The 27,407-nt window shown below is 61.2% G+C and overlaps 1 protein-coding gene across 2 annotated transcripts; it reads left to right on the plus strand.

Moving 5' to 3' along the window:
• Positions 1 to 27,192, plus strand: UROC1 (urocanate hydratase 1). Of its 2 annotated transcripts, XM_005909104.3 has the most exons (20): positions 1 to 126; positions 4,323 to 4,453; positions 4,719 to 4,812; positions 5,842 to 5,901; positions 6,161 to 6,289; positions 6,397 to 6,458; positions 7,762 to 7,828; positions 7,906 to 8,049; positions 8,723 to 8,811; positions 10,134 to 10,196; positions 10,454 to 10,633; positions 11,754 to 11,851; positions 12,025 to 12,097; positions 13,207 to 13,328; positions 16,345 to 16,415; positions 17,530 to 17,628; positions 18,844 to 18,943; positions 21,582 to 21,663; positions 25,601 to 25,700; positions 26,413 to 27,192. In XM_005909104.3, the coding sequence occupies exons 1-20, from the start codon at positions 1 to 3 to the stop codon at positions 26,548 to 26,550; spliced, it is 2,028 nt and encodes a 675-aa protein (XP_005909166.2). In that variant the 3' UTR covers positions 26,551 to 27,192. The 2 variants fall into 2 exon arrangements, 1 of the variants encoding a protein (XP_005909166.2); XR_011461926.1 differs by lacking the exons at positions 1 to 126; positions 4,323 to 4,453; positions 4,719 to 4,812; ... (14 more) ...; positions 25,601 to 25,700; positions 26,413 to 27,192 and adding exons at positions 18,247 to 18,540; positions 20,178 to 20,631.
• Positions 27,193 to 27,407: the final 215 nt, after the last annotated feature.

Consider the following 27,407-nt stretch of genomic DNA (forward strand, 5'->3'; position numbering starts at 1 on the left):
ATGTGCAGCCTCCAGGAGCTGTGCTCCGGCCTGCCCCTGCGGCCCCTTCCGGAGAACCGGGGCCGGCGGGCCGGGGTGCCCCACGCCCCAGTCAGGACCCCCGGCCTCAGCCCCGCTGAAGAGCAGGTGAGAGGCTGGGCCCCCCTGCCCCGCAGGACTGCTCAGCCTCTGGGAGGTTTGGGAGGGCTCTTCCCACCAGCTGCTACCTGCCACCCCGGCCCTGGGGGCTCCCAGTGAGGGTGGCTGTGGGCCAGGCACCCCCGTGCCAGCCTCCATCGCACCCGCCTTACTCCTCCCGGCTGCCCTGGGGGCGTCGGCCTCTGGTCTCCACTGACCGAGGGTCCCTGAGGCTCGAGGTCACGGGTGGGCGCCATCACCTCGACCTTGGGCCCCCAGGGCCCAGGGGGTCTGCTGCCCGCTCCTCCCGGGAGCACCCACTGGCCTGGGACCTGGGGGTGGGGGCGGGGCCCTGGGGACTGGGGAGGAACGGGTAGGTGGATCCCGTCACCTCCTCCTTCCTGCTGCCGTTTGCTCTTTGACCCGGTCTTTGACACTGAGCTCCTAAATGGGCTTCAGTTCCCTGGGCGGTGGGGGCTCCTGGCAGGGCTGGTCACCAAGTCCAGGCTCTGATTACACGCTAGGCCTTTCGGCCCCACCCCCAGCCTCCCAAGAAGGGTGGAGGCCAGGGAACGAGGGAATGAGTCCTTGCAAGGCCGCTCCCCAGGGTCGGACCATCCGGGTCTGTGAAACGGAGCAGGTGCTGGGGTGGTGGGCGCACCTGGGAGCTCCCCCAACCCCGGGTTCCTGCTCATCAGCTCACCCTTCATCACATCCTTTCAATACAAAAACCAAAGAGAGAGTGTCCTGAGTTCTAGGGGCTGTGCTAACAGATTACCAAACCCGAGGGGCTGGGACCCCCAGTTCTCACTGGCTGTTCGCGAGCACCGGTGACGACTGGGGTATGTGATCGGGGGCTGAAGTGGGGGTGTCTCGTGGGCCCAAGCCCTCAGCCTGTGGCCAGGGTCTGGGGGGACTCTGGTCGACAGCACCCCAGTGGGACTGAACTGAGGGCCGCTGGCAGGGGGGGCGGGGAGGCGGGCCCTGGAGGAACCATACATCCAGTCCCCGGGGGTGACGCCTGCGGGAGGACCCCCAGGGGTCTCCTGGACCGTCCCAAACCTGGCAGGGCGTCCTCGGCCACAACCTTCACGCTTTCCTGGGGCTGCTTTTCTGTTTTACTTAAACGTCCCTTTGAATGTCAACATGAGCTTTCAAAGGTAGTTATAAGAGAGACGCAAGTCACGTGTTATAACATTCTATAATTTTTGGTGTCTCCTTCTAGACACATTCTGGTGCACACAGATGTGTGTGTCCTTCTTGAATCTCTAAGTGGGAGCTGTGCACACAGGCTGGTTTCTTTTGAGGCTGTTCCTCATCAGTGTGTTGTTGTTGAAGTTCATGGCCTGGATGAACGAAAATGTGCTCCCCTCTTAGTTCTTTTGTGAGTAGATGTTGTTGAGTCGCTCAGTCATGTCTGACTCTGCGATGGACCGCAGCACGCCAGGCCTCCCTGTCCATCACCAACTCCCGGACTTTACTCAAACTCATGCCCATCGAGCTGGTGATGCCATCCAGCCATCTCATCCTCCGTCGTCCCCTTCTCCTCCCGCCTTCAATCTTTGCCAGCATCAGGGTCTTCCCCAGTGACTCAGCTCTCCACATAGGTGGCCTAAGCACTGGGGCTTCTGTAAGTAGATTTCTGGTCACCTGCAGAGTGTGCTTGGCTGTGGGGCAGAGGGAGAGTCCTTTCACATCCGTTAGAATCGTCCCCGCGTCCCTCCCCCACCATGCAGCTGCTCTTGGTGACCTCACCCCAAACCACACCCCACCCTTGGGGGCTGTGCTGGACTCACACCCCAGGTCCGGAGACCTCCCACGCCGCGGACACAGTGCCCGCAGCTTCTGGAGAGCGGGGCCTAGGGGGCTCACTTCTGGGTCTTCGGTGACGCCAGAGTCTTCTGCTGAATGAACGAACGAGAGTGTGTGCCGAACCAACACCCTGAAAGAGCTCAGTGGGCAGAACAAACCTAGAAGGGCTTCTTGGATGAGCTGGTCTTGGCGCCAGGGGCAAGGTTCCCAGACTGGGGAATCTGAGCTGGAGGCTATTCTGGAGGTTGTGAGTGACCATGTGGAGACGGGTCTGGGTGGACGAGCCCTGTGTAGGCCCAAGCTGGGTGTGGACCTGGGAAGCCAGGCCCTGCCTGGTCACAGAGAGGCTGAATGCCACCCCTGGGCACTGCGTCGGACAGGGGCTGGCCCGCTGGCCACAGAGAGCGAGGCCCACATGGAGCTGGGGGTGGACAGACGCCCTGCGTGGAAGCCGTAAGCGTGGAGACGGTCACTCCGGCCGCTGGCCCCGGGCAGCGCATGCCTGCCAGGTGCTGCCCTCCACTCAGCCGGGTCCCCAGGCAGCCCTGTGAGGCGGTGCCTTCTGCTCGTCTTCCGAAAGAGGAGACTGCAGTTCAGAGAGGTGCGTGTGCGGGTCAGGGACCCGCAGGGACAGACTGGGGTGCAGGGGTCTGGGCCCCGAGGCACAGTCTCTGGAGAGGCCCCCCGCCCCGCCAGGAAGAGCCTGACTCACAGTCTGGACCTGGCGGGCCTCACTTCAGCCCGGTTCTGGTGAGGACCCCATGGGGCTGGGCTCCAGGGGTGTGGGGGCTCAGACAGGCCCAGTCTATCAGATCGTTAGAAAAGGGAACGGAGGAAGCCAGAGTCCGGCGGGATGTGTTCGGGCCCGTGTAGTAGGTCGAGCGCCCCACCGGGAGGGTGACTGTGTGCCTGTGACGTGTTGCTTTTGAAACTTCTGTCAAGCTTTGTTTTCGCTTGCAAGCTCTGATTATAGGCTGTTTACCGATTTAAAAAAAAAGCACGCAGTCTCTGTGTCATGTGCCAGACCTGACCTTGAAGGGCTTGACCTCCAGCTCACGCCGGGCCCCACCTGCCCTTGAACCCGAGTCCGCAGCTTCCTGCCGCGTGCCCCCCCGTGCCCCCCGTGCCCCTCCCACCCCATCGCTGCGTGCAGTGTGCACGTTCCTCCTCGGGGCCCTCCTATCGGGGCTCCCTCCCTGGAGCGCTGGGCCAGAAGTGGCACCGGGAACACGCCAGAAACTAGACCCAGAGACACTGCGGTGGCCACCCGACGCGCCTGACCCTCTGGTGAGCCCGGGAGCCCCCTGCGGGCAGATTCCCAGCCACCTTTTGCAAGGGAGAAACACACGTTTCTGATCTTTTTTCCCCAGAGAGCAGGAGCGATGCACTTTTATTCTATGTTGAAGTCACCCAGGGACTCGCCACGCAAACCTTTCAAGTTCCCCTCACTCCTGAGCTGGGGTTTCCTCACTGCCCTTCTCGCCCTCGACTTCTTCCAGAATCATCTCTCCCCCACCCATCCCATGCACCCCTCGGCCCCCAGGGCACCCTTGATGTGCGGTGCTGCACTTGGGGTGCACAGGGCAGGCTGTCCCCCCTGGGCTCTGTCCTCAGCCCCCCGGCCACCTGGCTCTGGCCGGCCCAGCTCTCTGTCTCCGGGGCGGCCCTCTGCCCTGCCCACCTGGTGCCTCGGGGCCCAGGCCGGGCCGCAGGCTCCTCTCCTGTCGCCTCCGCCACCCCCGGTCAGTGTCTTGTCTGAGGCTCGAGCTCCCTGCCCCCTTGGTGGATTTGTGTTGAATGAATACGTTCACATCAGCTCCTTATCGCGCTCCTTAAAGGAGTTTGTTCTGCAGGGTCGGCTGGTTGAACGCATGGCCTCAGTGTCCACCCCTGACACCCGGGCGTCACCCCACTCCCCTGCCTTCAGGCCCCTGCCGGGTGCTGGGAGGGAGAGAGCGGGGTAGGGGGGTCTGGCCGGACACTCGCCCTCCTTGAGCCCAGGGAAGACTAAGAAGCAAGGGAACAAACCCACTCTGGAGCATGTGGAGATGCTCAGCCCGGGGAGGGGGCCCCCAGGGAGGCAAGCAGCCCCTCCCACTGTAGCCCAGGCCGCAGGCCATGTCCCTCTCTGGCCCTTGCCGGGGCTCAAGCGGCCTGGTGCCTGGTGAGCATGCAGAGGGAGGGACTGGAAGGCAGCCGACAGAGAGCCGGAGGGCAATCAGGGAAGGCTTCCTGCGGGAGGTGACAGGGTAATGGCTGGGGTGCGAGCTGGGCAGTCTCAGGGCTGGGCCCTGGGCCTCCTGAGTGGAACAGGGGCACATCCGGAGGGCAGAGCTCCGCCTGGAGCCTGCACACCCTGCCGCCCTCACCACTCCCCCCCACCGCCCCGCCAGCTGGCGCTGAAGAACGCCCTCCGCTACTTCCCCCCGGATGTCCAGGAGGTGCTGGCCCCCGAGTTCGCCCAGGAGCTGCGGCTCTACGGCCACATCTACATGTACCGCTTCTGCCCCGACCTGGAGATGAGGTGAGTGCCGCGGGCTCGGCTTGTCCCCTTGGTACAGAGACCTTGCTGTGAAGTGCGCCTCCTCCGGGCTGGAGCCTGTCCAGTGGTGGGGAGGGGCTGGCCCAGAGCACCTCCTCTGGTGGGAGCTCCAAGGGGGGGGCGCCTTCTGCTGATGCCAGGGCTGGCCGTCCGCACTGGCAGGGCCAGGGGCCGGGCCGGGCCGAGGCGGGACCCGACGTTCCAGGCGCCTGCCCCTCGACGGGCCTGGCAGCTAGACCCCTTGCAGGGCCTATCCAGTGGAGCGGTATCCCTGCCGGACAAGGGCGGCTGCAGCCATCATGCTTATGATCATGAACAACCTGGACCCGGCCGTGGCGCAGGTAAGGGCCCGGACGTGCGGGCGGGGTCGGTAGTGGGAACTCAGCACGCGAAACACACCCAGCACTCACAACACTCGCAAGCTTTCTACTTGGACGCAGTGACAGATTCGATACATACACAAGTCGCTTAGTCGTGTCCAACTCTGTGATCCATGGAGCACTGGAGTGTGTAGCCTTTTCCTTCTCCAGGGGATCTTCCCGACCCAGGAATGGAACCTGGGTCTCCTGCATTGCAGGCAGATTCTTTACCAACTGAGCTATGAGGGAAGCCCCGAGAGAAGCTGCAAAACCAGCGTGGGGAGGGCTTATCGCCGTCTCCCGGGCGCTCCCTCTTTGGTCGTTACGACAGCATCAGCACCACGACACCAGCCTTGGCGTCAGAAGGTGTCGCTTTATGTGCGATGCGTGCGTGCTTAGTCTCTCAGTCGTGTCCGACTCTGCGACCCCCTGGACTGCAGCCTGCCAGGCTCCTCTGTCCATGAAAGTCTCCAGGCCAGAACACGGGAGTGGGTAGCCACGTGAAAACTGGAAAGGAACGGGCTGAATGCTGTGGTTGGTTGCAGTATATCCAAAATACCACAACGTGGAATCAGTGTAAAATCAAGATGTTTTATAGCGTTGTTTCCCCACCAAGTCTTGGAAACCAGCGGTGGGTGTCCTGCCTAGAGCTCGTCCCGTGGGCTGTGGCTCAGGGCGCAAAGGCTGCTGGCAGAGCAGGCCTGGGGCCCCGCTGGTCCACGTGGGTCTGGCCACACGTGCCTGTCCCGGCGTCCTTGTGCGCCAGCGCGCCCTGCAGCAGCCTATTCGAGAGAGGACAGCCTTCAGGGGGACCTGAGAGTTTGCTTGAGGGCAGGAGGGTCCCAGGATGTGAGCGCTCCGCTGAGCCCTGACCGGTCTCCCCCCCGAGCCCCCCACTCCTCCTCCAAGGGCCATCAGCCACTTGGCGGGGGGCCATGACCCCTGAACCCTGCCAAGCTGGGTGCCTCCTTCCCCACACCCACATCTCAGGCAGCCCCGCATCCTCCACAGTTTCCCCAGGAGCTCGTGACCTACGGAGGAAACGGGCAGGTGTTCAGCAACTGGGCGCAGGTATGGACCCCGGACTGTGCGGGCAGGCAGGGGGTCCCCACCACAGGCCAGTCCACCACCTACCTCCGCCCCAGCCTCCGGCCTGGAAGCACCTTGAGACTGGCTCAGGGGCTCGGGCTCTGCCTCCCTGATGCCCGAGAGCCCAGAGGTCAGAGGTCCTGCGGTGGGGCCACTGGAGGGGAGTTGGCGGCCTCGTGGGGGGACTTGGGGGCCAGTGTGGGGACCCCCCTCACCACCCCTGTGCCTTGTTCTCCTGCAGTTCTGGCTGACAATGTCTTACTTGGCCCAAATGACCGAGGAGCAGACGCTGGTCATGTACAGCGGACACCCTCTTGGCCTTTTTCCCAGCAGCCCCGAGGCCCCCAGGCTGGTCATCACCAACGGGATGGTGGGTCCCGGGGCCGCAGGGAGGCCCAGCCGCCACCCGCCCGCCGAGCCGTCGCCCCTGAAAGCCACGGCGCGGCCCCCAGCCCTCCGCCCACCCCTCTCTTGCAGGTCATTCCCAACTACTCCTCCAGGACAGAATACGAGAAGCTCTTTGCCATGGGGGTTACCATGTAAGTGCTGTTGGTTCATGACGCAGCCTTGCCCAGGCCCTACGTTAGAGCAGCGCAGCGATCGTGGCTTCAGCTCTGAAAAGCCCTCACCATCAAAGCTCTATAGCACGATTCCGTATTTACGCATTTCCCGCTTGTTTTCATGGATGTCCCAGCAGTTGTTATACACGTGTGAGTGATCGAACATGCAATTTGAATCCTATTTTTTGCAAGGACTCAGGTCCTGGCTGCAAAGGGGGCGTGGTGATGGCTCTGGCCCCCGAGCTGTGTGAGAATGAGTGTGACATCGCCTGAGTGGATGGGACCCTGGGGGAGCACGCTCCATGGCGGGCTTTACCCGCCTCCCTGGTGGGTGTGTATTGTGTCTACACAATCGTTCTATTCACACAAGCTTGCACGACAAGGATAACCCATGCCCCATTTATCAGAAGAGGAAGTGGAGGTTCCCAGAGGCCCTGTGCTTGGCCCAAGTTCTGGGATTGGCTTGGAGTTTGGATGTGTGAGATCCAGGATCCGCCGTCAATCCAGAGGAGAGAAGGGACCAGGGAGGCTGCTGGGGGCTGGCGGACTGGGTCCCCGAAGTCTTTGGGGAGCGCAGTCTCATCTCCTGTCACGGGGCTGAAGACGCAGATGCTGAACGGCCACCACGCGGTGCACGTGGGCGCCTCCTCCCATGATCTAGCCTAGAGCGCTCAGCAGGCCGGGGGCTCACTCCCGGGAGCCTTGTTCTGTGGCCTGCCGAGCCGCCCGCTGACCGGCAGAGACAGCGGCTCCTGCAGCCTGCAATGGGGCTCACCACGGGTGCTGATGTGTGGAGAGGTCCTCGCCGGCCTGGTCGTCAGAACGGGGCCCTTTGTGCAAATGACAGCAACCTCTCGAGTGCTGTGCCCCGACTCTGCCAGAAACTAGGGGACTGGCCTTTCCTACAGGCGTCTGTTTTGACTAATTAATGAGCTCATCTCTGGCTGCGCGGGTGTTGCTGTGTGCGGGCTTCCTCCAGTTGCCACGAGCAGGGATTGCTCGTTGGGGTGGCTCCGGGGCACGTGGGCCTGGGTGGTGGCTTCAGGAGTTGTGTCCTGTGGGCTCACCTGCCCTGAGGCACGTGGGATCCTTCCAGACCTGGGATCAGAACCACGCCCCTGCCTTGGCAGGTGGACTCCCCTGGACCGGCAGGGAAGTGCCTCCTTTTGTTGTTTAAGGAGAACGCCGATGCATGTGGGGCAACAGAGCTCCTTAGACCCCGGGGAGCGGGGTGGGGAGACGCCACTCCAGCACCCGCTCACGCCCCTGCGTCCGCGGGCAGGTACGGCCAGATGACGGCAGGCAGTTACTGCTACATCGGCCCCCAGGGCATCGTCCATGGCACGGTGGTGAGTGGCGGGCCGCGGGGCCGTGGGACTGGGGGGCTGAGCGAGCGTGGGTGGTGACTCCTCCTCCTCCCCCTCAGCTCACTGTGCTGAATGCGGGGCGGCGCTACCTAGGGCTCCAGGACCTGGCGGGCAAGGTCTTTGTCACCTCCGGGCTGGGTGGCATGAGTGGGGCTCAGGCCAAAGCTGCCGTCATCGTGGGGTGCATCGGTGTGATCGCAGAGGTGAGCCCGCGGGAGCAGCCCCCCCTCGAGAGCCCCCCTGACGCCCTCACCCTCCCTGCTCTTGCCTGTGCCCTCCCAAATCCTCCCATCCCAGTGTGGGTCCCCACGGCAGCAGACACCCCTGCCTTCCAAGTGCCCATCACTGCCAGGCCCGGAGCCACGCTCCCAGGACCCACGCTCCCAGGACCCAGCCTCCCTTGCCTTGGGGCCCTGGGGTCCAGCCAGGAGACGGTAAACCTGTGAATAAGAGCAGAGACCGCCCCCCCCATCTGGACGGAGCTGTCAGGTCAGGGGGAAGAGTGGACGAGGGCCAACATCTGTAGTCTCTTGAGCTTCCCTCCTGGGTACAAAGTGGCTTCCCCAGCTCCAGCCACCTCATCTATATTCAAGGCAGACAGAAGGGGAAATGCCAGCAATGGCTGACTCTAGCAGAAAAATAATGCCATAGAAACTCCTTTTCCCGCGTTGGTCAGATGGCTCACATGGATGTTGTCATCTACAAGGGTGGAGAAAAGGCGTGAGAGGGCAGTTGGGATTAGCTGGAGCAGAGCATCTCCCTGAGTGCAGTCAGGGTTTGTTGACGTGGAGGCAGGAGGCAACTTGCAGCAGCTCATAGGGTCCGCCCCGCCCTGTCGGGAAGGGGGTGATCTTCACCCCTGCCCCGTGGTCCCAGGTGGATGGCGCGGCCCTCATGAAACGCCACAGGCAAGGCTGGCTGATGGAAGTGACTGACAGCTTGGACCGCTGCATCGAAAGACTCAGGTGTGACACCTGGGGGAGCGTGGGCTGGGAACTCTTGATCTCTGCTTCTCACTGGTGGCTCCTGGGAGTGTGGGGTGCCTGGGTGCGTCCGCGCTGCCCACACATGCGGTCTCACAGACGTCCGTCATCCTGCGGGCGGCCCCTCAGCTCAGCCACGGTTTGGCAAAGACCGTGTCTTGCGTTTCTCCCTTCTGTGCCTCGGCGCCCAGCCCAGAGCCTGGCACACAGGAGGTGCTGATCGGAGCTGCTGAACGTCCACAGGACCCGTCTGGACCTGCGGCTCCTCCCCAGGGGGTCCAAGGCTAGTGTGGGGTCCCAGGACCCTTCCCAGCTGCATGCCATCTGCTGAGATTTCTTGATGGGGACAGGCAGGGCCACCAGGAGGCTGCTCCTCAGATGCTGTCTGTGAAGCATTCTCTCAACTGACTGCTCTGCAGAGCTGGGCGCCTCCTGTGTGGGGAGTTCGCCTCGGCACAGAGGGCTTCACCTGCTGTGATTAGACCTGCCCAGGGGCGCAAGGGAACTTAGGTGACACTGTCTAGAGACACACAGAGTTTAGAAATACTCCCATTACTGAGACTGGAGACTCTTTTGACACAGATCTTTGAAAACTTGCTGAAAACCCTGCATTAATTACTGGAGAAATTCTAAACTCCTCGTGTGGCAGAGAGGGTCTTAACCTGATCTGGCTCTGACCCTGTGGGTGCATCTGGAACACAGGTGCACACGCACACACTTGCACACGCACACGCACGCACTTGGATGCTCATGGGCACGCACACACACACACGTCCAGCCACTGTGACGTTTCTGTCATCTCTGAATTTTTGTCACTCACACAAAGGTTGGGCACTTCGCTCCCACAGTCACACACAGAAACACACACGCAAGTCCAAATCAGAGTAACAAATGCTTCCACAGCCGCTTTCACGTGTTCAGGTCTCCTGTCCCCCAGACATGCTGTAGTTTTTCCAAATCAGGGTCAGAATCATCTTTCAAACCGTCTGCAACTTGAGGATCGCCTTGAGCGGCTTCTTCCAAGATCCCTCTGAGAGCCCTAGGAGCAAGGGCTCTAATGCTCCGGAAGGAATTCTGGGCCTCGTGGGGGCGGGGCTGCACCTCTGTCAACAAGTCCTCTGGGAGGGCCCCCAGTCCCCTGTGGCCCTCGGCCGGGGGCCTCGTAGGTCCCCAGGCCTGCACTCACGCGGTGCTGTGGGTGCCTCCCGGGCCTCTGCGTCCTCACCAGCTGGGCGCCGGGGTGCGGGGTGTTGGGGTGTTGCCCTGGGCAGGTGTGACTGGGCCGCCTGTCCTGCCCCTTGCAGGGAAGCAAGGAAGAGGAAGGAGGTGCTCAGTCTTGGTTACCATGGCAACGTGGTGGACCTCTGGTGAGTGGGGAGCTGGCCGCCTTGAGGACCCCCAGTGAGCCCTCGTCCGCGGCCCCAACACTGGTCTGGGGCTCCTGGCTGTCGCGGCCCTGATCCTTGGACAGCTCGCGGCAGACCCCCCCACCCCCGCCAGGGGGTGCAGGATGAGCCCCATGCCTGGCTAAGGGGCCTGTGGGCTGGGAGCACGTGCGCCCTCCTGGCTGGGCCCTGAGCTCGGCTGCTGGCAGTACCCGGCCTGACCGGCCGTCTCCCCGCAGGGAGCGCCTGGTTCACGAACTGGACACGACGGGGGAACTCCTGGTGGACCTGGGGTCCGACCAGACGTCCTGCCACAACCCGTTCAACGGTGGCTACTACCCCGTGCAGCTGGGCTTCGCAGAGGCCCAGAGCCTCATGGCCTCTGACCCCACTGCCTTCAAAAGCCTGGTCCAGGAGAGGTGGTGCCGGACGGGGCCGCCCGCGCAAGGGATGGGGGCGCACACGGCCTGCTGGGGCTGTGGACGGGGTGGCTCCGGCCTCCGCCTGGTTCTCCCACAGCCAGCTGTGTGGCCTGTGCCAGACCCTTAACCTCTCTGCTCCTCTGTCCCGCCTCTGTCAGACAGGGTCATGAATGTGCTGTTCCGTGGGGATGTTGGGGACGGGCTGGGGTTACATTTGCAAAATACTGGGGGCAGCTTCCAGCACCTATGGGTGCTAAGTAGATGCTGGTAGAGGGCAGCCCAAGGCGCTTCCAGAAGAGGTCATTGCTTGTTCAGCACGGAGCCTGGGCCCCGCGCCTGGCTGGCTGGGACCTGTAGGCACTAGCTGAGTGACTGCCTGCAGTGTCTCCCCTGAAGGGGGAGAGGCTCTGAGGAACCCCAGGGGTGGGGGGCTTCCCAGTGGGAGGCGCTGGAGGTGGAGCAGGCAGGGGCGGGGTCAGTAGAGGAGGAGTCGGGTGGGGTCAGGAGGAGTGGAGTCAGAAGGGGAGGAATCCGATGGGGTGCAGTCAGGAGAGGTGGAGTCAGAAGGGGAGGGGGTCCGATGGGGTGGAGTCAGGAGGGGAGGAGCCCGAATGGGGTGGAGTCAGGAGGGGAGGAGTCAGAAGGGGAGAAGTCTGAAAGGGTGGAGTCAGGAGGGGAGGAGTCCGATGGGGTGCAGTCAGAAGGGGAGGAGTCAGAAGGGGAGGAGTCTGAAAGGGTGGAGTCAGGAGGGGAGGAGTCAGAAGGGGGTGGAGTCAGGAGGGAGGAGTCCAAAGGGGAGGACTCAGGAGAGGTGGAGTCAGAAGGGGAGGGGGTCCGATGGGGTGGAGTCAGGAGGGGAGGAGCCCGAATGGGGTGGAGTCAGGAGGGGAGGAGTCAGAAGGGGAGAAGTCTGAAAGGGTGGAGTCAGGAGGGAGGAGTCCAAAGGGGAGCAATCAGATAGGGAGGAGTCAGAAGGGGAGGAGTCAGAGGAGGAGTCTGATGGGGTGGAGTCCGGAGGGGAGGAGTCCCATGGGGAGGAGTCCGCAGCAAGCTAAGTCCAAAGGGTTCCCGGCAGAGGTGCTCGCGCTGGCGCTGACTGCTGACGGCTTCTTTGCAGCCTGCGGAGGCACGTGTCAGCCATCAACAGGCTGGCCCGGGAGCACTTCTTCTTTTGGGACTATGGCAACGCCTTCCTCCTGGAGGCCCAGAGAGCCGGTGAGAGAGGCAGGAGGGGCTCAGGCACACTCGCCTCACTGCAGTCCTGGCCGGCCCGTCGGTGTGGCCAGCAGGATGGGCCCTGGCATGCCTTCTGGGGGTGGCCCTGCCAGGCCTCCGCCTCGCCAGGCCTCGGTCTCTCCCGGTGATTCTGGCCCCGTCTGTGCGCACAGGGGCCGACGTGGGGAAGCCGGGCGCCAACAGGACAGAGTTCCGCTACCCCTCCTACGTCCAGCACATCATGGGGTGAGTGGGGACGCTCCCGGCGTCTGTCCTTAGACGCGCAGGCCAGCAGATCTGCTCACACTGCCCAGGCCGCCTGCTGAGACCTGTGCTTGATCCCAGGTGGCCACAGCCTGGGTCATGGGGTTTCCACCCCAACAGGCAGGGGAAGAGGAGCTGAAAACGTGAGAGTCTGTGCAGGGCCTCAGGGAGAGGACGGGGGTGGGGGCCATGCCTGAGGTCGCCTCCGGAGAACACTCCAACCTACGAGTGCTCAGGGCTGACCTACCCCCCAGGTCCTGCACGCTGTGGCCGAGGAGCTGTGCATCCCCCAGGCACGCGCCCCAGCCCTGAGCAGGTGGCCAAGGGCCCAATCCCTGCAGCCCTTGTGCCTTCCTGGCCACCGGGGGTCTGAACTCGCGGGGACAGGGCAGCTGCTGCAGGGAGAGGACAGGGTGGAGTCCGGGCTGGGGCAGCCGGGCGGGGTGGGAAGCCCCCGGGTCTGCAGCAGAGGGGACCCCGGCGAGGGCTGGGGTGGGTGAGAGAAGCCAGCACCCTTCTCAGCAGCCCCCCGTGGGAGGGGACAGGGCCAGAGTGGGGCCATGACCACAGGCCTGGGGGGCGGGGATTGCCCAGGGGGCAATAGGAAGGGAGCCCAGCAGAGGCTGGGTGGGCACGGAGCCTAAGGAGGGCCTGCGCCCCTCTGTCTGGAGCCCCCTCGAAGGTCGGCTCACAGCAAACGGGGCCGAGTTTCTGTTTATTGTGCATTCTCACGAGCACTGCCTGGTTTTTGGGTTGTCTCTAACCTCAATTTAGGAAGTTCTGCTTGTCTGTGTCCCGGCTCCCTGCTCCCGCAGCCAGAGAAGCTGCAGCTCTGGGAGGGACGCTGTGGTGATGGACGGGGCAGGCAGGGTGGGGACCGCTGCACGTGCTGGTTGAGAGGCTTCCGGCAACCTTGCCGGTCGCCGATGCTCCGACTCACGACACAGGGCCTGCGCATGCGCATATACCCACTTCGTGCACAGCCTTCACCCCGTCAGTTCTGGAGCTTCTGCGGCCTCCCTGACCTTGGACCATGCTGACCCCAGCCCCAGCCCGGCCAGCCCCAGGTGACGAGCCATCTGCCTTTGCAGGGACATCTTCTCCCAGGGCTTTGGGCCTTTCCGCTGGGTGTGCACCTCAGGAGACCCCCAGGACCTGGCAGTCACAGATCGGCTGGCCACGTCTGCGTTGGAGGAGATTGTTGCTGCCGGAGGTGAGGCTGCCGGTTGGAGATGCTGACGTGTGGGTGGCGCCCCTGGCTGGCAGTGCTGGGAGCCTGGACGCAGGGTCCCCCGCCTGGCACCGTGAGCCCAGGGCATATTCTCAGGGGTTGCCTGTCAACGGTGCTCGGGCTCCTGTAGCCGGCCCTGTGCTGCCCCCTCCACGTGTCGAGGCCACTCTGCTGTTTCCACGTCAGAGCTGCCCCAGGCCGTCTGTGGACACAACGTGGCTTTGCCCCGCCCTGGGTGGCCCTGGCCCAGCCGCAGACCCTCTTTGTGTAGTGGACGGGGCAAGAGGACACACTTCTTTATGGCACCTCCCCGGCCCCCTGCCTGTCACAGCTCCTGCCCTGTTGCTCTGCGGCTTCTCCCTGGGCCCAGGCAGCCTTCTCTGGGAGTGGTGGGTCAGCCTTTGCAGCTTGTTGTAAATCCTCCGGGCCCAGTTTCACCCTGCCTCCCACATCTGGGTTGAGTGGGCTGAGTGGCAGGGCCTTAGGGTCAGGGGACCCAGGAGGAGAGCCTGATGGGCGGAGCCACCTTGTGGGCGGGGTCACCTTGTGGGCGGAGTCACCCCTACTGGCTCCGGAGGAAGCTGAGGCAGTTCAGTTCAGTTCAGTTGCTCAGTCGCATCCAACTCTTTGTGACCCCATGGACTGCGGCACGGACAGTCCTCCCTGTCCATCACCAACTCCCGGAGCTTGCTCCAACTCATGTCCATCGAGTCAGTGATGCCATCCTACCATCTCATCCTCTGTCGTCCCCTTCTCCTCCCGCCTTCAATCTTTCCCAGCATCAGGGTTTTTTCCAGTGAGTCAGTTCTTCGCATCAGGTAGCCAAAGCTTTGGAGTTTCAGCTTCAGCATCAGTCCTTCCAATGAATATTCAGGACTGATTTCCTTTAGGATGGACTGTTTGGATCTCCTTGCAGTCCAAGGGACTCTCAAGAGTCTCCTCCAACACCACAGTTCAAAAGCATCAATTCTTTGGCGCTCAGCTTTCTTTATAGTCCAACTCTCACATCCATACATGAGTACTGGAAAAATCATAGCTTTGACTAGACAGACCTTTGTTGGCAAAGTAATGTCTCTGCTTTTTAATATGCTGTCTAGGTTGGTCATAGCTTTTCTTCCAAGGAACAAGCGTCTTTTAATTTCTTGGCTGCAGTCACCATGTGCAGTGATTTTGGAGCCCCCCCAGATAAAGTCTCTCACTGTTTCCATTGTTTCTCCATCTATTTGCCATGAAGTGATAAAACTGGATGTCGTGATCTTAGTTTTCTGAATGTTAAGTTTCAAGCCAACTTTTTCACTCTTTTCTTTCACTTTCATCAAGAGGCTCTTTAGTTCTTTGCTTTCTGCCATAAGGGTGGTGTCATCTGCGTATCTGAGGTTACTGATTTTTCTCCTGGCAATCTTGATTCCAGCTTGTGCTTCATCCAGCCCAGCGTTTCTCATGATGTCCTCTGCATATAAGTTAAATAAAGCAGGGTGACAACATACAGCCTTGATGCACTCCTTGCCCAATTTGGAACCAGTCTGTTGTTCCATGTTCGGTTCTAACTGTTGCTTCTTGACCTGCATACAGATTTCTCAGGAGGCAGGTAAGGTGGTCTGGTATTCCCATGGCTTGAAGAATGTTCCACAGTTTGTTATGATCCACACAGTCTAAAGCTTTGACATAGTCAATGAAGCAGAAGTACATGTTTTTCTTTCTGGAACTCTTGCTTTTTTGATGATCCAACAGATGTTGGCAATTTGATCTCTGGTTCCTCTGGCTTTTCTAAGTCCACCTTGAACATCTGGAAGTTCATGGTTCACATACTGTTGAAGCCTGGCTTGGAGAATTTTGATCATTACTTTGCTAGCATGTGAGATGAGTGCAATTGTGTGATAGTTTGAACATTCTTTGGCATTGCCTTTCTTTGGGATTGGAATGAGAACTGACCTTTTCCAGTCCTGTGGCCACTGCTGAGTTTTCCAAATCTGCTGGCATATTGAGTGCAGCACTTTCACAGCATCATCTTTTAGGATTTGAAATAGCTCAACTGGAATTCCATCACCTCCAAAAGCTTTGTTCACAGTGATGCTTCCTAAGGCCTACTTGACTTCGCCTTCCAGGATGTCTGGCTCTAGGTGAGTGATCACACCATCGTGATCTGGGCGGAGCCTCCTCCAGCTTCCGGATGTTGGTGCAGCTGCAGACCCTCAACCTGCCGGGCAACTGCTGGTGTTCCCATCATAACCACCCTCCAGGGGTGATTTCAAGCAAGCGAGGCTCCACGTGGAGCGGGATCAGGGTGTCCACCAGCCAGAAAACCTCGGGGCACAGCTCCTAGTAAGGGGCGGGGACATCACTAAGTGATGTGGGAACATTACTTTCATTTTTAATACAATGTTTTCAGTGTATTTGACTGAAACTTTATAGACATCTGTAAACCACAGGCTCACAGAATTCCTGCAGATTTAGCAGTCTGTTCCCACGAGCACCTTGGCGGACCCCCTTCTCCAGCCCTCCACTCTTAACTGCCAGCCTGTCCTACCTCAAGAGGCCTAGCATCTGTCAGCCTCGGAGCCTCTGTACTCGCTGCCCCCTCTGCAAAATGCTGTTACCTCAATTCCATGCAGCTGGCTCCTCTTCAGCATTTAGGACTTGCCTTGAGTGTCATCTCCCCACAGAGGCCTCTGGTCCCCCTGACCCCCTACCCCAGTCTCAACTGCACTTGTTTCCTTCTCAGCCCGCAGTAGTCTTGGCTCTGGTGCCTGGCACGCAGCAGATGCTCCTTAGATATTTGCTGCGGGTCGGGCCCTGACTCACCCGATTGCTGGCACTGCCATTGCCGGAAGTCGGATGGGCTGGTGGGGAGCTGGGGATGGGGGCACCCCGACTCTGCTCGGGGTCCAGTGGTGGGTGCAGATGGGTGCCTCAGCCCAGCGGCCTTGCAGCAGGAGTGTGCACCCCCACTGTGGGGCAGGGGCTCTGGTACCTGTGACACCCCCTCCCCTGCCTGCAGTGACCCCGGCTGTGAAGCTCCAGTACGTGGACAACATCCGCTGGATCCAGGAGGCTGCCAAGCACCAGCTGGTGAGGGCTCCAGCTGGGGGGCGGGAGTGGCGGTGTGGACCTTGCCCCAGGTGAAATGCTGCTCACCACCCGAACAGCTTGGGGAGTCCCTACTGGCCATCTCGCCCAGGGGCCACTGTACAGAGAAGCCCGGGGCCTTTCAGAAGGTGGCCTGGACTCTGGGGCAGCGACCTGGGTCAGGTAGGTCCTTCCTCCCATCATTGCCCGGCAGGGCCCTGGAGCCAGGCCTCCTGATTTCTCAGTTGTGTGACCTGGGGTGAGTGGCTTGGCCTCTCTGGGCCTCCCCTCCCATCTGCACAGTGGAGATACTGGAGGTAGTATGGCCCCTGGCTGTGGTGCGGGGCTTGGAGCACGACCTCTGCGGGGCCAGGGCAGGGCTGATGGGTGTTTCTGTGCCTGTGAGCGTGACCACACATCAGATGACCCGGGGAGTTGGGGGTGGGGGTGGGGGCGGTGTAGCAGAAGGGTGTCTCTGAGGAGCTGACTTGCAAGTTCAGGCCTAAGTGGGGCTGAGTCCGGGGGGGGGGGGCGGGGTGGTGACATTTGGGAAGCAAAGGGACCAGCCAGTGCACAGGCCTAGGGAGGCAGCCGGCCGGATGCGCCCAGACCAAACAAGGGACGGGCATTTGGTTCTGATGGCTGGACGCTGCCACGTCTGCACCAGTGGGCCCTTGGCCTGCGGTTCAGCCGCGCCTGCCCCAAGTGGTGGCCCCCGCCCTGGGCTTCCCAGTCCAACCCCGTCCACCCAGACTACCGCCGCCGCCTGTACCAGTGGTTGCACGTGTGTTTCTCCACAGAACCCCTCATGCCAACCACCCAGTGCCTGAGATGTCCACGGCGATCGCCGCTGGACTTGAAGACCTGGGCCTGGGGAGGGTGGGGCAGGAGGTGGAGATGGGGGCGGGGCCTGACGGAGACAGTAAGTCACCTCCCAGGAGACGCCGGTCAGCCTGGGGCCCCTGGGCTAGCCCTGCGGTGACCGGTCAGGAGGGACATCCGCACTAGACACCCCCAGACTGCACTAGGCACAGGGCCGGGCGTGGGGGCTGGACTCAGCGACTGCCGGCCAGCGTCTGGGGGGCGTGTCTCCTGAGCACCACCCTTCTCACCACAGGTGGTGGGCTCCCAGGCCAGGATCCTGTACTCGGACCAGAAAGGCCGTGTGGCCATCGCCGTGGCCTTCAACCAAGCCATCGCCCGTGGGGAGCTCAAGGTGGGCGCCCCGCCAGGCCAGCCCTCAGGCCCGGGCTCTGCTGTGGGCCCTGCCGTGAGACTGGGCAGTCAGGGGCCATCTCTGAGCCTTGTAACCTCAAAGCGTGGCTTCCCTCCAGTGTTTCTGGCTGTCTTTGTTGAACTGTCCCTTTCGCATCACTGCAACCCCAACCGCGTCTCCGTCTCCCTAGCGGTCAGTCCCGCCTACCTCGCTCAGCGCATGCGCACATGGCGCTACAGCTGTGGGCTGTATAGCTGTGTGGCGCTACAGCTACAGCGCTTCATCCCCCCTCCCTCTCCGCCTCCTCCTTCCTCGCCCCTCCTTCCGGCCAGCCCCGCCCACCTCGCTCGGGCACATGCGCACATGCCGCCTCTTCGCCCCCTCCCATCCTCCGCCACCCCCTTCCTCCCGCCTCCTTCCAGTCAGCTCCGCCCACCTCGCTCGGCGCATGCGCGCAGAGCGGCTCTTCATCCCACCTCGCTCTCCGCCCCTCCTTCCTCCCGCCTCCTTCCAGTCAGCCCTGGGCACCTCGCTCAGCGCATGCGCACACGGCGCCTCCTCATCCCCACCCCTCCCTCTACGCCCCTTCTTCCTGAGAGCCGCCCCCCCACCCACCCAGGTGCAAGCCTTGCTGCAACGCGGGGCTCTGGGGGGAGCACAGGGCAGACAGGGTCCCGCCCGGTGCAGGTGGAGGACACTGGATGCGCGGGCAAGGCCATCAGTCCACGGTCTCTGAGCGCGCGGCGCTCCGCGGATAAAGTGAGCGAGGAGCGCGCGTAGGGTCAGAACTGGGCTCCGTGCTGCCGGCGGAGCCGTGAGTGTCCCCCGTGCCAGCGCACTGGGCTGGGGATCCCGTGCAGAGCGGGGTCAGGCCCGGCTTGTTGAAGCGCAGGGAAGCTCCTGCGACCTCCGGTGAGAGCCGAAACCCCTGCCTGTTCTGCAGCCCTGAGATGGGGGCTCCGTAAAGTGGGCGTGGTGAATGGACACGGTAGCGGCGACTCAGACCCAGCACCTGGGGGCGTACGGGCTCCGGGTGGACAGAAGGGGCATCTCTGGGCGGTCGTGGGGGGCGTTGGAAACCCCCTGCGCCCTCCTGCAGAGGGTCTGCTTCCCAGGGAAGTCCAAAGGGCGTCTGGCGTGGCCTGACCCTTGAACTCTGCCCCGGGCCAGGCAGTGGACATCGCCTCTGACCTTTCATGCCCTTCCACACCGCAGGCGCCGGTGGTCCTGAGCCGAGACCACCATGACGTAAGTGGCACCGACAGCCCCTTTCGGGAGACCTCCAACATTTACGACGGCTCTGCCTTCTGTGCAGGTGAGGAGGACAGGGCGTCTAAGCAGTGTTTCTTTCTGCTGGATTTGAGTTTTATGTAAAAATCAAGTGGTTCATTCAGTCTGTCACGGTGCTGTGGAAAAGGTTGCTGGCTTCTGAGGGGGCAAGGCCCAGGGTGACCAGCCCATGATGGAGGTGGCTCTGGGACACGGGACACAGTTGTAAATGTGAGCAGGAGCGGGTGGACCGGGCCAGTGCATGCCCGAGACCTGGGCGCACCCCATCACGTGCCAGGTGGTCTTCAGAAGGTCCTCAGGGTCCTCCTCTGTGACGAGGAGCCAAGAGCAGGTCCTTCTTTGTTGTGAAGGATGCACTGAGTTTGTGTGTGGGAGTCACGTTGGCTCCCCCAGGCGGGGTTCTGTGAGGGGCTGTTAACCACCACACAGAGCTTCTGCCTTCTGCTCCTGGGGGCTTTCTTGTCCCCAGCAACCAAGGCTCCTTCCGTCATGGATGGGATCCCCAGGGAAGGAGTGGACACCCAGGAACACCAATCCACATCACTTTGAGAAATAGGTCCATTTCATAAAAGTTGTGAAATTGATGGGTATAGAATCATAATCCTTTATTATCTTTCTAATATCTGTGGGGTTCACACTGTCTTTCCTGATGTTAGTCTTTTCTGTCTTTCTCTTTCCTTGATCAGCCTGGCTAGGCATTTTTTAATTTTATTGATCTTCTCAAAGAAGTTTTTAGTTAGATTTTATTCTATTACTTTTTTGCTTTCAAATGGACTGATGTCTACTCTTATTTTTACTATGATCTTTTTCCTATTTACTATTTGGGTTTAATTTGCTCTTCTTTCTCCAGTTTCATGAGGTTTTCTTTTCTAATAGAAATGTTTTAATGTTATGAATTTCCCTCTAAACGCTGCCTTAGCTGCATCTCACCGATTTTTTGAAAAATATATTTTTGTTTTCATTCAGTTCAGAACACTTTTAAATTTCCTTTGATACATCCTCTTGGAACAATGGATTATTGTGAAGTATCTTTTTAAATTTTCAAGTTTGGGGAGATTTTCCAATTATCTTTCTGTTACTGATTTATGAGTTAATTCCATTATAGTCTGAGAGCTTTGTATTCATCCTGTTATTTTAAACTTGTGTTAAGGGTTGTGTTGTGGCCTCGAAGGTGATCCCTCTTGATGCCCCTGGGAAGAACGTGTATTCTGCTGTTACTCAGGGGCTTGTTTTTTTTTTTTCTTTTTAAAAATTTTCAGAGGTTTTTTTGATGTGGACCGTCTTTATTGAATGGGTTACAGCACTGCTTCTGTTTTATGTTCTGGTTTTTTGGCCGTGAGGCACGTGGGGTCTTAGCATCTCACCATGAAGATGACGTTTTAGCCACTCGACCACCAGAGAAGTCCTGGGGGCTTGTTCTCTACATCTCACCTGGGTGAAGTCGGTTAGTAATGCTCTTCCTGTGGTCAGGATCCTTGCTGACCTTCTGCTGCCCTGTCCCCTAGATGAGCGAGAGCGAGAGGACGCAGTGCCCGACTGCGCTTGTCTGCTCCCTCTGCAGCCCTCGCGCACTGTGCTGCTGGCGCCTGAAAGCCGTGCTGTCAGCTGTGCCCTTGTTTATGTGTATTGTCTCTTCTTGGAAAATTGACCTCTTTATCGTCATGTGCCAGCTCTCTTTATTTTATTTTATTTTTTTTAAAACATTTTTTGGCCGCAACATGCGACACATGGGATCCTAGTCCCCTGACCAGGGATCAAACCCTGGGCCCCCTGCGTTGGGAGCGCAGAGTCTTAACTGCAGGACCACCAGAGATGTCCCTCTTTACCCTTGATGATACTGCCGGCTCTCACGTTCTCTGATGTTAATGTAGTTTGCATTGGTATTCTTCTGCCAGTGTAACAGCTGACCACAAACCTTAGAGGCTGGAAGCAGCAGGAGCGTGTTCCCTGAAGTTCTGAAGGCCCAACGTCTGAAATCAGTTTCTTGAGGTCTGGGTCGAAGTGTGGGCAGGGCCCTGATATCTCAGGAGGCAGCCAGGGGCGGGTGGGTCGCTCCTTCGCCTTTGCCAGGTTCTGGAGCTGTTCTGGTGCGTCTCACAGTCCCATGCTAGACATAAGTCATTCCCAGGACCCCCGCCTCTTCTCTGTGGGGGCTTTGGGGGAGAGCCCACCAGGGGCCAAGGCCTTTGTCCCTGGCCCAGGGCCCTGGGTCTCAGGGCAGCTGCAGCTCTCTCAGCAGGCCCTTGGACTGGAGTGAGGCTTGGTTCCCTTCTCTCTGTCGGTGCCTGTCTCCCTGCAGAGTCCTATCTGGTTACCTGCCCCGGGGCCTCACCCAGTGATGCCCAGGAGCAGTCTGCGGTGTGCAGCTTGTCCCGCGCTGTTGGTGTGCTTCTCTGAAGGGTGGGACTGATGCTGTTTGTCACCTGAGCGACAGTTCCTCCACCCTCAGTGCCTCTGGGGTGCTGCACCTGTGCCTGTGCTGGGCAGGTGGCAGTGGGAATCGGGCACTCATTCGGTGCTCCCGCTTCACTGGGCTCTGAGAACGCAGTGTCCGCGGTTCCTACAGGCGCCCTCCAAGGTTCCTGTCTGACCACCCCCCCACCCCCCGACCCTGGCCCAGGCTGGCCGCCTTGCCCGGGGCTGACCGCGCTGTCTTTCTGCAGACATGGCTGTGCAGAACTTTGTGGGCGACGCGTTCCGTGGAGCCACCTGGATCGCTCTGCACAACGGCGGGGGTGTTGGCTGGTAAGAAGGTTCCCGAGGGCCAGTGGCGCGGGTGGGGGCTCCCTGGAAGTCTCGGGGGGCCCTCCAAGGTCCTGCGCCTGTCTCTCTGAGCTCTCTCTGCTGAGGGCTCCTTGTGTGAACTGGACGTGGGGGCCTTGGCCAGCCTGCACCCGTGCAGTCTCCTGCCTCTCACAGGACGCCGTGAGTCATCTTGTCCTGTGTGGTTCTCTTGCTGCTGTGACAGATGTTGTCCAGGGAACCCTCAGAGTCATCCTGGCCCCGTCCTTTCACTTTGCCGGGGTGGCTGGGCTGGGCGGTGGGAACCTAGATCTGGGCTCCCTGGCTCCTGGCCCCGCACTGCCCAGCCAAGCCTATCTCCAGCCCAAGCCACGGACCAGCTGGGGTTCTGGGAGGCTCCCTCCTGGGCCATAGATGAGTGCCCTCCTGAGGTCGTCCCTAATTCTGAACCAGGTTTCAGCCCATGGGCGTTTCCAGCACCCGGTGTCCTGAAGCTCAGCTCAGCTCCGGCCCCATGCTTTCAGCCTGGAGACGACACCACCTCCCACAGCTAGGGGCTCAGTGCCTCTGGGCTCCCCCTCTGCCCACCACATCCCACAGCTAGGGGCTCAGTGCCTCTGGGCTCCCCCTCTGCCCACCACCTCCCACAGCTAGGGGCTCAGTGCCTCTGGGCTGGCCCCCCTCTGCCCACCACCTCCCACAGCTAGGGGCTCAGCGCCTCTGGACTGGCCCCCTCTGCCCACCACCCCGTGTCTTGGCTCCAGTCTCAGGTCCGCAGCATCACCTGTGTCCCCCCCGCCCCCTAGCTGGAGATCACAGGTCCCTACGGCCCCCGGCTCGGTTGCCCTGCTTTGCTGGAGCAGGTCACGGAAGGCAGGAATTTCTGAAAAAAATTACAAAAGACGTCAAAGGGTGTGAATCAGTAGCCAGAGGAGGAGACACATGGGGTGAGCACGCAAAGGACCACCTGATGGTGGGGGCCGGGGCAGGCGCGGCCACACGTGCCTGTGTTCTGGTTCCCCAGCCGGCCCTTCTCAGGCCCCTCCTCTGGGGCTTCCCTGCAGGATTCCTTCCATGGGTGTGACTGACTCCATCACTGGCCACGGGTGACTGGTTCCACCTCCAGCCCTTCCCCCTCTGCGATTGTCAGGGGCTGGGCCCCAGGTTTCAAGCACAGGCCACAGGGTGGCTCCTCTGGCAGCCAGCCCTGCCCCCTTGGGTGAATTCCCAAAGTCACCTCATCAGCAGAATGAAAGACACCTTCACCCCGCTCATCGCAGGAAATTAGAAGGGTTTAAGGAGCTCTGTGCTGGGAACCGTGGACAAAGACCAAATGTTTATTTCTCGTTATAAGTAACGATGTCCCATTCGCTGCTGAGAAAAATGAACAACTGGTGTCCATCCTAAAGGAGATCAGTCCTGAATATTCATTGGAAGGACAGATGCTGAAGCTGAAACTCCAATCCTTTGGCCACCTGATGCAAAGAGCTGACTCATATGAAAAGACCCTGTTGCTGGGAAAGATTGAAGGCGGGAGGAGAAGGGGAGGACAGAGGATGAGATGGTTGGATGGCATCACTGACTCGATGGACATGAGTTTGAGTGAACTCCGGGAGTTGGTGATGGACATGGAGGCCTGCCGGGCTGCACTCCATGGGGATACAAAGGGTCAGACATGACTGAGCGACTGAAGTGAACTGAACCAGTGTTTATTGCAAGTGGACACGTGGCAAGCGTTTGGATCTCCTCCCACCTAATCTCGGAGAAGAAACACTCAGATGAGAAAACTGAGGCAGCGGGCGGCTCAGGCTGCACTGCCAGGGCGCCCTGGCTGGGGGGCGGGTGTCGCCTGCGCGGCTCTCTGGACCCCTGGGCCCTCGCAGCAGCAGGGGGCGCTGTGGCCCTGCACAGCAGGACAGCTCTCCAGACCGGCCGCCTCTGAAGTGACCTCCCAGCCCGTTTTGGCCGGAGCAAGCCTGGCCGTGCCTTCCAGAGCCCAGTCCTGCACGCTGCAGCCTCCGGAGCGTCCCCGTGGGCCAGCTTGGCCTTGGGCCCTCTGAGGCTGGAATTCCGAGCCTAGCCCAGTCAGGTGGCCCGAATGAATGGAAAATGTGACCGGAGTGCGTGACCGGAGCAAACCAGGAAGGGAGGGATTGGGCCCCGTCACCGGGCGCCGGCCTTTCGGGGCTCAACTTGCTGAATGCGTTCTGGAGACGACGGGATGCCTCTGGCAGGGGCCAGAGCCGGCAGTGGAGCTGGATCTGGATTCAGATCTGTCGTCCCCAGATTCCTGAAATCACAGCCAGGGCGGCAGAAGGCAGGCAGGGCAGGACACGAGGGCCTCGGGGCACTGCTCGCCGTGGGGGGCCCCCCACTAGGCTGCCCCCCCAGGCTCTGACGGCGCAGCCCGTGAGGCGCTGGCACCGAGGCCATTAGTCGTGACGCCCTAGGGGGCTCCTTTGGGAAAGTGCCTCAGGTTCACTGCAGAATCCGTGCATAATTTAATCCACCAGATACTCCTGCAGACCTTCCCGGAAAGGCAGTGGGGAAAACCACCACCCCCCGCAGCCTTCCAGCTTCAGCTGCATCTCTTGCTTCCAAGTCATGGTTTCCCCTGACGTTTCTCGGTTCGCTCCAGGTTTCTCCACTGCATGTGGGCTCCCTGTTTCTGAGCCGATCCGTGTCAGCACTGGGTCCCCTGCAGGCCCTGCACCCTGCCCCGTCTGTTCGTCTGTTCTGACCACGTGCTGGGGTCTGGCCCATGCCATCTGCCCCGCAGTCCCAGCTGGCGGCTGCCATGTAGATGGGGACGGTGGACTGCAAAGCGGGATACTCAGCGGTCAGGCTCTGCTCCATAGAGACAGTGGACCCTGGTCCCTCCCGGGAGGGTGTGCAGGTCCCTGCGGGCGGGACCAGCCCCCAGGACCACGTCTCTAAGGAACAGATGCACTGTCCAGGTTCGATCCCTGGGTCGGGAAGATCCCCTGGAGAAGGGCATGGCTACCCACTCCAGCATTCCTGCCTGGAGAATCCCATGGACAGAGGAGCCTGGCGGGCTGCAGTCCACGGGGTCTGGGACACGACTGAGGGACTTCGCTTTATCCGGATACTGACGCTGTTTCCCCACCAGAGCACATCTTGAAGCCAGCTGTGTGTGGGCATCCCCGAGGGGCCTGTTAAGATGTGGATCCCGATGGCAGGTCTGGAGTCAGGGTGCGGAGTCCGTGTCCCTGCCCAGCTGTGGGTGATGGTGCCATGGGGCCCCTGGGGGTGGCAGCCTGGGTTCTGAGGTGACCTGCCCGCTCAAGTCTCACTGTTTCTTGGGGACAAACGGCTGCGACAGCTTCATGCTGCTCAGGCTGCTAATGGTGAAGACCCGTCACGGGAGCCGCGGCTCCTGCAGGGCCCACGCCGTGCACGGGGTCTCCCAGGACACTTAACATCACTTCCTGTCATCAGCTCGATGGTCCTACCTCAGAGGCAGCTGCACCCAGAGCTTGACTCTGCAGACACTGACTGCTAGGCCACAGTTCCCGAGCGAGGACTCCCGTTTGCATAACCTCCCCAGCCCCGGCCGCTATCACGTGTCAGACCTGGGGCCGTGGGGTTAGTGGCTGAGAAGTTCCCACCCTGTTGTTTGGCCCTGAGTTGCTTGCTGTCTCCAGGGACTCGTGGCTGAGTTCTGCCCGCTTTTCTGCTCATCTCACGGTGTCGAATGTCTCCTTAGTACAGCCAGCACCAACCTTACGTGTGACCTTCTCCCCGGGACCATTATCTGGCCAGCATCTGCTCCACAACACGAGAGGGCTCCCCCTCTCTGGTCATCCTCCTGGCCCCAGGGCTCCTCTGACTGGGTTTGCAGAGGCCGCCTGGAGCTGAGCACCTTTGCCCCAACTGTCCATGCCTGGGAGTGACCCTGAAACCCTTTGGCTTCTTGCAGGGGTGAGGTGATCAACGGGGGCTTTGGCCTCGTGCTGGATGGGACTGAGGATGCCGAGCAGAAGGCCAGGCGGGTGCTCAGCTGGGACGTTGCCAACGGAGTGAGTGACCGCCAGCACCCCCCAAGGCTCTCCCCTGTGCAGACTGCAGACCCTCCTCCTTCCGGAAAGGTCTGCAGCCCTCCTGCCGCTGCGGTGTCTCCCCCAGCCACTGCCAGGGTGGCCCTCCACGGCAGACAGCCGGCGCTTCACCCGGGCTGTGTCCTGTCCAGCCTGTGTCCGCGGGGCCTGGGCAGTGCGCCCTTCCCGACACTGCGTCTTTGTGCATCCGAGAGCACAGCTGCGCACGCTCGTGTGTGTCCTGACGCTGTATGTGGTGCCGGGCCCCATCCCAGAGGGACCACATATCAGGGCCTGAAAGGGGAAGCATGACAGATGGGGGTCGCGGTGATGGGGGTGGGTTTACGGGATGTGAGTGAAATGGGGAGGGGGCTGGGGAGCCCAACTGCAAGGGTCCAAGGCTTAGACCAGGAGGCCTAGGAGAGCCGCCGGGCGACTCCCCGGAGCCCCCAGGACGGGGGCTGGGCTTCCTCCTGGAGGCCGGGAGGCTGGAGGGAACGGGTGGGGCGGGTGGGGTGCCAGGGCCATGTCGGGGGGCCCCTGACAACACAGGCCAGATGGGAGGAAGGGAGCGGCTGGGGAGGACCTGAAGCGGAGCCGAGGTGGTGTGCTGGGGGGCCAGGCGGGGTGGGGGAGGCGGACACGCGGGCTGGGCGGGGCCTGGCACCGAGGACACGCCCCTCCCACCCCCCAGGTAGCCCGCCGCTGCTGGTCCGGGAGCCCCATGGCCTACGAGGTCATCTGCCAGACGATGCGGGAGGACAGTGGCATGGTGGTGACGCTGCCGCATGCCGTGACGGACGAGCGTCTGCTCCAGGCCCTGCGGCTGTGAGAGGACCGGGCGTCCCGCGGTGCCCTGGCCCCCGGGTCCCGCCCTCACCTCACATTCCCCGCCCCCTCCACTGCTCGCCGTGCTCCCCTGGGTCCGGAGCTTTGCACATGGGCGTGTGTGGACGCGTGCACACACACACAAGCATGCACACACGAAGCAGGCACGCACACGCACACAAGCTCGCCCTCTCTGTCTCCCCACCCTGGAGGCAGTCACTGCATCCCCATTTTACAGACCAGGCAGCGAGGGGGGCCCTCTGCTCTCACCACGTGGCTCCCCTGGGGACCTGGAGGGCAGTGAGGGTCTCGTTCAGTGCGGGGTGCTCAGGCCTGCCGTGGAGGGGACTCCAGGGGCTGGTGCCCAGAAGCTTGGCTGAGTGGGGCGCTAGCCAGCCCCCGGAGCCACCTGCATTCCTCCTCCCCCAGGCGCAGGGTTCATTTGGCCAGGTTCTCATCCAACGTCTGTGGTCCCCCAACCTCTGACTAACTGTCCACGCCAGGGACCCACAACTTGGGCTCACAGGCCAGCCTGGCTCTGACCATGTTCCTTATTCTTTGTCCTCCCAGCCCTGCTGGGCCCATGACAGGCTTAAACTGAGAGAGACTTTGGGGATGGGTCTCCAAGGAGCCCCCAAAAACCTGACCCCCCCCCCCCGGTGTCTAGTCTCAACCACACAGTATGGCCTGTCTCCTCCCCACTGGCCATTCTGCCTTTGCCTGAGCTAACAAAACCCCAGTGTTGTCTGGGTAGCAATATACACAGAAGGAGTAGTTGATTTTCCAGCCTGCCTAGTAATCAAGAATAACCATTGACCTGGTTCCAGCCCAGCAGACTGTGGAAGTCTGCTGGATGGGTCT

Source organism: Bos mutus, chromosome 22 (genome assembly GCF_027580195.1).
Source record: "Bos mutus isolate GX-2022 chromosome 22, NWIPB_WYAK_1.1, whole genome shotgun sequence".
NCBI lineage: Eukaryota > Metazoa > Chordata > Mammalia > Artiodactyla > Bovidae > Bos > Bos mutus.